The 10389-nt window shown below is 41.4% G+C and overlaps 1 protein-coding gene across 1 annotated transcript; it reads right to left on the bottom strand.

The window, feature by feature from the left end:
• Positions 1 to 4147: 4147 nt before the first annotated feature.
• si:ch211-67e16.3 lies at positions 4148 to 10094 on the bottom strand. The gene is made up of 5 exons (XM_042067042.1): positions 9976 to 10094; positions 7674 to 7979; positions 6588 to 6766; positions 5851 to 5901; positions 4148 to 4944 (listed from the first exon to the last, which is right to left on the bottom strand). The coding sequence occupies exons 1-5, from the start codon at positions 10031 to 10033 to the stop codon at positions 4810 to 4812; spliced, it is 729 nt and encodes a 242-aa protein (XP_041922976.1). The 5' UTR covers positions 10034 to 10094; the 3' UTR covers positions 4148 to 4809.
• Between the last annotated feature and the right edge of the window lie 295 nt (positions 10095 to 10389).

Below are 10389 nucleotides of genomic sequence, written 5' to 3'. Positions count from 1 at the left end.
ACACCCTAGGGTGCATTTTGGCGAGAGTTACGCTTTCAGAGAGAAGTTTATGCTTCGACATGCTGCAGTCCAGAACTAGTGTCAGTTTTGATGTGTGACGGCTCCCGTAGTTCTAAACGAGGCAGCGCTTGAGAGGTTAGTTGCTATATAACTCCTAACCACTAGATGGGAGAATTTCTTACACAGGGGGGCTTTAAGCTAAGAAAAAATGTATTGAAAGTTTTTTTATATTTTAATGTTTAAATATGCAAATTAGGCCTTATATCATTAAAAATGTGGTAATTTGCATACATAAAATTTGCATACATAAAAAACAAAATCAGAATGTCTGATAAAGCCAGGCTCAAAATATTTTTTTCATTTTGTTGTCATATGAGATGGGAAAAGAATTACTGAGGGGTTTATGGACATCTACTTTTATTATGACCGCCGCGCAGCGAAGTCATATATAGGTTTAGTCAGATTTTTTTTTTCTTTTTCGCATGTCCAAATTTCCATCAAGGATTCCCGGGACACTGTAAGACCGGGGTACACGAAACTTGGGGTACACGAATGTAAACCCACATGGATAGCATGGAACCATCGTTTTTCGTTTTGATCTGTAGCCCCCCTGCTGGACTGGACCCCCGAAAGGAGGGTAGGGCAGACACAGTTTTCTGTGAATATCTCGAGAACCGTAGGGTTTAGGAGGACCATTTTTTTTGTATGTTGATCTCAAGGGGCTATGTCAACCCATTCCATAACCACTCATTTCATGTATAGCGCCACCTAGTTAAACACAAAAAAGTAAAAATGAGGTGTTGTAATCGCAGGTATTTGTGACCTAACATAGTCAAAACTGCACGAAATTGGAAGTGTAGGATCATTATGATACCCTCTGAATGCATGCAAGTTTCATGGAATTCCGCTCATGGGGGGCCACACAATAAATTAATTTATGTTACTATACACCAACTGGCCTGTAGGTGGCCGGAGACAGTTTTCTATGAATATCTCGAGAACCGTAGGGCCTAGGAGGTCCACCTTTTTTTTTGTATGTTGGTCTTAAGGGGACATGTCAACCCATCCCATTACCACTTATTTAATGTATAGCGCCACCTAGTTAAAAATTAAAAAGCAAACAATTAGGTGTTTTCATCACAATATCTCTGGCTGACACGGTCAAAACTGCACGAAATTGAAAGTGTAGGATCATTATGACACCCTCCGAATGCATGCCAAGTTTTGTGAACGTTCGTTCATGGGGGGCCTTACAATAAAATAATTGATGTGTACATTTAGTGACCGTACACCAACAAGGATTCCTGGGACACTGAAAGTGTTACAGCAGTTATAGTTTTCTGTGAATATCTTGAGAACCGTAGGGCCTAGGATGACCAATTTTTTCTGTATGTTTGCCTCCAGGGGTCATCTTAACCCATTCCATGTGCACACATGTGCATAAACAGATACACACATACATTCACAGTAATCATACGTATGACACATACTCACACAGTAGACATATGTACGCATGCATGCACATGCACAAACACAGCCACATACGCAGGCACAAACACAAGCACACACACACACACACACACATAAACATAAACATGTACACGCACACATTATGAATTATGAACAGGCAAGATGGGGATGGGGTTGTATAAAATGAATTTTACATGTGAAATCTATGAACTAATCATGTTTTGGTACTTGTCTAGCAGATACCAGTGAGAATTGAGTGTGGATAATGCAATTTTGTGAGACAGTTAGAATCATATAGGCCTTTCAGCGTGATTTATTTTTGTGGAAAAAATGTGCTGGACTGGGCGGCGGTCATATTTTGTACCGCTCTGCGGTACATCTAGTTATCCTGTAATTCACCTGTACCACTGTGATATTAAATGTCTAGACCCGAAATTAGAAATGGATGTATCTTAGGATCTAAATGTGATAGAAATGTAAACTAAATATGTTTTTCCATGTTTCTGGGCATGAGGAACTCATCTATAGCATTGATAGCACTCTAAGAGGTCAACATCATTAAGTGCAGTGAAGATCACTGGCAAAAGATCCAATGATTGGGCAAATCCAAGTACAAAATATATAATTTCACCAAACAATTCCATATATGGACATGACAAAATGTAGCCCTACTTGAACTTGAGCTCCTATCAGAAATTCACAACTTGAACTCCTATCACAAATCCCCAATATAACATTGAACAGGTAACATATCAGCAAAAAAATAAAAAATAGTACAGTGAAAGTTGTTGTAGAGGCCTTAGCTTTTGGGGGTAATAAAAAGGCCTACAAAACAGCTTTAGTCATTGCAGTCACCAGCACATGTGCAGAGTGCTGTGCACATTAATGCTGCCTTTTTGCATTTACAGTGCCCGGTACAACCCGTTTTACAACCACAGTGCACAAGCTCATAGCATGCCTGTGATGCCTCAGGGAGTGTTGTCCAACGTGGCTGCCAGCCTGCATCTGTATCAATCCATCCCCAGTCTGGAGGACTTGGTAACTGTGGGCTAGGAACCAAGGCAAGGTTCCATATGTTAGCCTGGTGCATTGCTCTTTTGATGTGTTGCCTCAAAGCAGCTTGTATATGGTAAAAAGTTGTTTCCTTGCCTCAGTGACCTCTAAGCATGCACTTGTTCTGTCATAGATCAGCACCACAAAATGTTCTAGTTGAGACAAGGAAAGAACACTCAACTCTTGTGGCTTGTGGTCATGGAAAGCCTCTGTAACTTCTGGATATACATGCGTAACACACAGCTAACACTCCAAGAAAGAAAGGTTAGCAAATTAATTTCAGTTGAGGTTAGCAAATTTATTTTTAAATGGACTTCAAGAAAAGATTCAATGGCGCAATTGGAGAACTGAGTCTGCTGTTTATCGCTATGTACTGTTGGACAGTCAATGGAGAAAGTGAGAGAGAGAGCAGCACAACATTAAATGCACAGTAAGTAACCATTTTGCTTGCATGACTAGAGAGGGTCAGGATTAACCTTAACTTTGTACAGTCTGCTTGTAATGTCTCATTCCACTCTGCTTCTCCACCATAGGGTGACAGCCAGGACACACACACACACAAACACGATCACACACACACACACACACACACACAGACACACGCACACACACACACACACACACACGGGTTGATTTAGCTTGTTTATCTGATTCACCGACCTCATGGCAACACCAACACAGGGGTGAGTGCTGACTGGTTGAGGCAGATGATCTTGGGGTGAGACTTTAGATAATTCGCACACGCAGGTGAGATTAGAGGGATCGGACACACTTTTTCAAGTTTACACTTATCAAATGAAGTATAGGAGTCACTTTTTCATTATATCACTGGTTGACTAACAACAATAACTGACCAAGTCAACACAGGGCAAGTCTATACTAAAACACAAACATACGGTTTTAGAAAAAAAAAATGTAATCCAGGAACTGCTAAACTTTGTTTGTTGTTTTGTTTTGTTTTGCGTGTTTTGGTTTTGCTATTTTTATGTACCTATTCAATTCCTTCATTTTGGAATATGGAGATAAGACAAGAACTTGGTTGACAATCTTTTTGTTTTACTTGAGTACTTTTCTATATTTGACCTAGATATATGTAAAAAAACAAAAACAAAAATGGAAACATGCTGCCTGCACAGCAAAGAAAGGTTTTGGTTACTTTTGTGGTAAGAGAGGTTTCATTAGGAGAGGCCAAGAAAAGTGTAAGTTTTAGCAGTTTTTTCCTCTCCTAATGAAACCTCTCGTATCACGAAAGTGCCCATGTTGACTGTGAAAAACCACAAGCAACAACATCCCCACATCCTTCTTGATGATAACTAAGCTGTCATCGCTATCTTGTGCAACATTTATTTTCCATTAATTGTTTATGTGTGTGTAATTGATGCGTCTGTGCTTCAATACTAATTGCACCTTGAGGACACTAAAGTTTTCTAAGTCTAAGTCCAAGTCCAAGTATCAAGCCACACAAGATACAGTGTCATACAGTGTATTGCTTTAATGCCATATTTTCTGTCTTTTACGGCAGTTAATGTTAAGATGTCTGTAATGTAAAACAGACACTTCTCAACAACAGATACTCTTCCCTCAGCAGAAATTAATAGATATTTGTATATCATCACAAAAGTAAATGTTTTAGTATAAAATATTTATTAAAGTCATACACAAAACAGTTTTAATACATGTTGTAAATACAACACTACTACAGGTGTACTACACACTATACTAGTCATGCAAACAATGCATATTATCAACACAGCACATTAGCACACCTTTATGGACAGGTGCGTCAGAGAATACCAAAGGTCACCAACGTAGTAAAGAGAGCGCTCACGCACACTATCCACTTCGTAAGCAATTATATCTATTGTAGCAACGTTTTGGTCAAACAACCATCATCAGGCTAATTTGCCTGCCTATTGATGATGATGGTCGTTTCACCGAAACATTCCTATAATAAACATAATTGCTTACAAAGTGGACAGTGTATGGGAGTTCTCTTTTTACTATGTTGTCAACTCTCAACAGATTGTCATACAAGCTTCAAATCTTGAATCAAGTATACTTTAGAGCAGGGAAAGATAAAGTTAAAAGCTGGCTAGTTTTTATCCAAAGCAACACAGACTCGTGATTGCAGGTTTGTGAACTGATCTTGGGCCAATGAGTGAACTGCCTGCACCCCCCAAACACACACACACACACACACCACACATACTGGTCTGGGAACAGCAGCAGTGCATTAGTTCACACATAACTGAAGCTACATACAGCTGAAGGTGTAGTAGTTGGGTGTTAGACATGGAAGCCGTTGGGTGGCGTGGCCTGAGAGTTGTGGTTCAGGTCTCTGGTTGGCCAAGTCTTGGTCTGCACCTCACGCATGTCCATGTACTCTTCATTCACGTCTCTCGGACCTCTCACAGCCCGACCCTGGAGGACACACAAACACACACACACACACACACACACACACACACACAGAGAGACAGGCAGACACATCAGTACAGGAGGTCACAGACAAACAGACAAATAGATGAGGGCAGTAAATCACAGACAGACAGATCAGGAAAGGACAGGAAGTCACAGGAAGATAGAGAGATCAACCATGTACCATGTACTCCTGATTCTCCCTGGTGGACAGACAGACAGACAGAATCCGAGTGGGAATATAAACACTAAACAGGATGGTAACTGCATGTCCTGTTCTGTCATACAAAGAGCCAATCCCATTGTTGGAAACAGCATTAATTACTTTTCGCTTCAACTGAGCATTTCTGTTAATTTTAAAAGTCACGAGATGAGTCATGAGATGATGTTCACACCATTTATGTCTGATTTGAACGTGGGTTTGCATAATGTGCTTTGAAAGTTTGACCATCTCATTTAGAGTTATGGATCTCTCCCCATTCATTTAGATAGGAGCCTGATCTTGTTTGTATTGATGTGACTACGCAAAGGCTTGGCCAAGATGGTTGCCGAATGGTGTGACTTGCCTGGAGGCACCGGTGTGACTTGCCTGGAAGCGATCATGTGACTTTGCCTTGCTATGACTCACTATGTTTTTCATTTACAGATCCAAGACAAAAGGACAAACACCAGAGTTTTTTGTTGAATCAACACATTGGATAGAATGTAAGTGAAATGGATAATTGACTAGACAAGGACTGTATCTTTAATGTGTCTTTGGCATTATAGTTTTCTTTGTGAGTGTCTTTCATTTCTATCTCTAATGCTTTAAAATTCATCAAAGTCATCAGGTTCATGGTTCAGTCTGTCAGCGATGGAGTGAAGAGTGAAGAGTGGAGTTTCACGCTGGCTTCAGACAGAGTGGCTTACCTGCACTGGAATGTATGTCAGCGTGTCATACAGGACTTCTTTTCTGCTGACCTACAAGAAGAAACGGAATGTAGAACCACATAAAAAAGTAGAATACAGAGAGAGAGGGTGTGAGTGAGTAAGCGAGTGAGTGAGAGAGAGAGAGAGAGGTGAGAGAGAGGGGGTGTGAGTGAGTGAGAGAGAAAGAAAGTTCATGATAGATTGTGAAACTATCTATGCAGGAGAAACATGTATGTTCACATTCAGTCATTTAGCAGGCACATAATGAATCCACTCCAGTGTTTCCCACAGAATTGAATTCTATTTGTGGTGTTAGGTTTTCAGAATTAAAGGAACCATATGTAAGATTGTGGCCAGAACTGGTACTACAATCACTTTCAAATTACTGTAGAGCGGTGTATCCCCTCCCCCTCCCCTCTGGCAGAACTGGCAACCCGGATGCCGAAACACTACTGACTTCATGATTAGTAGATAGGTGGAGGGTGGCGCATCAGGCCAAAACACAACATGACAACATCAACATCAGTTGAGGGCTGCAACTTCACTTTTTAAATGACAATATCCTGGCCGGACTACTGTTGTCAGTGATATAAGTATTTGAAATGAACATGATTTCTTAATGTCTAGCGACATATCAGGGCCATTTTATAATTAATTGAAATACATTTCATACATATGGTTCCTTTAATCCTTACTTCGCCAGAGCTGTGGTGGCCAAAGCTAGCTCCTGTTCTTACCTTGAGTTTGAGGAAGAGGATGGTCACGACGAAGCTGTACAGGCAGAGAAGAGCGACGGCACCAGCCAAGACCCAGACCAGGGGGTCTGTGGGGGGTGTGGAATCTGAGGGGTCCGGGGCAGAGGTGGAGAGGGGGGCACAGGTGGTGTTCCGCGGAGGTGGGAAAGGTATCTTACTCCCTGAGGGATGGGATGGAGAGGGATGTGAAAAGAATGCGATGCTTCCAATTAAAGAAAGTTATACCATGGTCTAGGTTGAAAAGGGTGTCGTTTAAAAAGTGATATACTACACCTATAAAATGATGGACAATAATAATGGACACCATGTCGGGCATTATCCTTTACGTATCCAATGCCGTTTCAGTTTGTTTTGCTACTCGGCTCCCCCTGCAGTGGAGTATTCGTATTTCACACAACTGTCATACCACTCATGGGGCCCTATTTTCGCCACATGGCGCCTGGTGGAAAGCGGATTATTATCCCAGCGCAAAGTTTATTCTTATCTTGCACTTTTTTTGAGCAAAGCGCCAAGGGGTGTGGCAATTAACGACCTAAGGAGAGGGGTCTGGCACGTTGTCTAAAAATCGCTATCATACACTACCTAAAACGCATTACGCCACTGACCCAGAGAAACCTAGTCAGAAATACATGACGAGTTGTTTATATTTTAAGAGAGCATTATCAACAGTGATATGGGCGGGTTCACAATGCACGCTGCTTCTCTCATCCACGAACATCCTTGCATACCAAGTGCTGATGTAGTTTGCTAACACCAACAAGCCATTAATGTCAGCATAAACCATCTATGATATTTTCTGACATGCAAATGTGGTTTTCTCCATCTCTCTCTCTCTCTCTCTCTCTCAGACACATACACACACATGCATGCACAGAAGCTGCACTCAGTGTGCAGTGTGTAGGCTACTTCCTTCTTTGAAGTCTAAATTGAGCCACTGATACCAGCACCTGCCAATGATTCTGATACGTTTGCCTGTTAGTTGTGTGTAGGCTACGGTATGTAGGCATATGTGTGAGTGCTCGGTGAGATTAACATGAGCAAGACTCCATACAACACACAGACACACACCTGGGAACAGCTTGGTTTTACTCCCCTCCACCTGGATGACAGGAAGTGGGTCTGTCCTGGAGAACATGCACCAGCACAGTTGTTCCTCGTCGCCAGCCTGGAGGTTCCACAGGTTGAACGTCACGTTCAACTGGCTAACCGACCACATAGAGCAGCCATGCTTTTTTTCCTCACACATGATGCCACCGCCGCACAGCAGCTTGGCGTCCATCTCCTTTGCCGCGCTGTTGTTATGGTGACATGTGACGGACACGGAGCCGTTCCGATGCAGAGTGTGCATATACGGCTCGCTCACGGTGAATTCACCTACGGGTGAGAACACAGAGTGTGATCAGATTAGCCTGTACTGTGGAGGTGACTGAACATGTTTATTTCACAAACATGTGGAGAGCTGAGATGAAAGAGGCAGCAGCAACACTGTGACCACCACACATGATTGCCCACACAAGACCCGGGGTCTATTCAAACCCCGGGTCTTGTGTGGGTCTTGTGTCTATCCACACCCCATATCTTTTTCCCACTATGTAGGCTCCTGTCATATTTAACTATCCTATCCACATGAAGGCAGAAATGCTTTTTCGAAATATCAGGTAGGCTACTTTAAAATAAAAGATTGCTGACATGACGATGCCTTTTGATTATATAGCCTAGTTTTCATGCTAGCCTAGGCGTATATTAGGGGTTTGCACGGACGTCACGTTCTGGCCGGTAACCATGGCAACCCAGCACACGCGGCCATATTGGCGATACTCAGTGAATGAAGTATATGGAGTATTATGCACTTTGGATATCTTACGTGATTGTAGCCGTGTCTAAACAACAGAAAAGCTCATCAAAATGCGTGTAAGATGCAAAGGCATATAGGGCAGGACTTGGACCACAAGAAAAGGCGCGATATTTCGAGAAATTACGGTTTATTGGCAGCACAGATCCATATGAGTTGGGTGAGGGAGACGAAGTACCAAGTTCAACCACAAGCGCCCCCCTTCCTCTGATAACTTCTGTCATTATTCTCCTTTCTCCCTGGTTTCTTAACAACTTTTGGAAGTCGATACCTACACCAGATGTTTTTCTCAGTCTGACCTATTGGTACAACCTAAAACACAGCAATAATTAACCATTTTCCTCGACGATCTCAGGGATTTACTTCAGTGCCTAATGCTTTCTAATGAGGCGAGTATCTCCAATATGGCGACGTCCAGATCTGATGACACGCCGTGCAAACCCCTAATAGGCTTTAGGTTATGGTTGTAGCCTATAGCAGACACTTTTGTCCACTTATAGAATATCAACCTTACAATAGTAAGTTAAAATGTAAACAGTAGGTTAAACCGTTTTTAAAAGTTGGTAAGCCAACATTAACCAAAAAAACTAATAATAACAACAGCCTAATGTCAATACAGTATCAAATATCAATGATAAAAATAAACAAATACCATTAATAAACAACTATAACTGTAATAATTAATTAATTCATTAATTAAGCGTAGGCTTTCTGAAAGATCCAAAACTATCGCAAGAACACAGAACGCTAAGCATTTCATTCCACCTACGAGGAACCACTGAGGAAAGTTGTTTTGAGTTTGAATTTAGAGTTTGCTATTCAGAGTGAAGAGGGATTTAACAGTCAGTAAGTGCCGCCATGTCTACGCACACAATTGATTGCACATAGGCTACACTTTCTCTTCTATCATGAAACTGAATTGGAAACTTTGTTTGTCACATTTTCTATACTTCCCAATCATTTACAGGTAAAGTGGAATTTGTACTCAAACCCACGAAGGTGAATTCCACAGCAACATCACATGTCTGGTTTGTAATTGTAAATGTCACTGTGTTAGAAACCCCTACCACACTGTGGTTTGGGGTTAAAACTTCAATCTACGTGGAGTTGCCCTCACAGAAGGAAAAGTAGGTACGCTACTTTATGACACACTTCCATTTCCTTCAACTTGGTTTTGTGATAATGCCAAAAAATAGAACAAAAAAAATAAAATAAATGTGCAACACTCATATCACTCACTCAAAATCCTATATCCCCTAGATGACAAAAAAAATCAACAAGAAAATGGTTTCGTGTTTTGCCTATAGCAGAGGTTCGTCTATGTCACATCAAGGAACAGAGGAACCCAAAAATCCAAAAGTGTCCTTATTTGAGGTTTTACTCAAAAGCTGAAAATGCTGCTTTCTATATATATAACAAACAACAACAGCAGACATGTGAAATGCTTTGCTCTTATAAAATAAATGAAAAATGAACTAAATCAATGGAAGAAGTAACGCTAAGGTAGAGAGATCTCACTGTTGTAGCCGGGAGCACTGCAGAGGACCAGCACTAGGCAGAGGGATGCTTCTCTCATCTTCTCTCTCTCTGTGTCCTCTTCTCTCTCTCACTCTCTCGCTCCGTGTCCTCTTCTCTATCCTTTCTTCTTTCTCGTCTCTGGTATCTCACCTCCACCACTCTAGCAGCACAGAGGAACCCCTCCACACAGCAGTCCATGGAGGCTTCTGATTGGCCTACATACAGCTGACAGGAAATGAGTAATTTCTCGATCAGAGCAAACACTTGTTCCGCACACGTGTATGTACCCCAAAATATGTGATTATGTTGGACAATTGTATGAAATACAAAAACTTAACCACTAAAGTTTTTCATCAAATGGATTTTGTTGACTCATTTGGATTTTGTCCAACACAATTTCCATATATATGCTAT

This window comes from Alosa sapidissima, chromosome 2 (assembly GCF_018492685.1).
Source record: "Alosa sapidissima isolate fAloSap1 chromosome 2, fAloSap1.pri, whole genome shotgun sequence".
Lineage (NCBI taxonomy): Eukaryota > Metazoa > Chordata > Actinopteri > Clupeiformes > Clupeidae > Alosa > Alosa sapidissima.
This window is presented reverse-complemented; position numbering and strand designations above follow the sequence as displayed.

Coding starts and splice junctions, on each gene's coding strand:
- si:ch211-67e16.3 (XM_042067042.1), bottom strand. CDS start 10,033: ATGAGAGAAGCATCCCTCTGCCTAGTGCTGGTCCTCTGCAGTGCTCCC. Junction 7,980..9,975: donor CAGTGCTCCCGGCTACAACA/GTGAGATCTCTC, acceptor TCTCACCCGTAG/GTGAATTCACCGTGAGCGAG. Junction 5,902..6,587: donor TCCTCTTCCTCAAACTCAAG/GTAAGAACAGGA, acceptor TTCTTCTTGTAG/GTCAGCAGAAAAGAAGTCCT.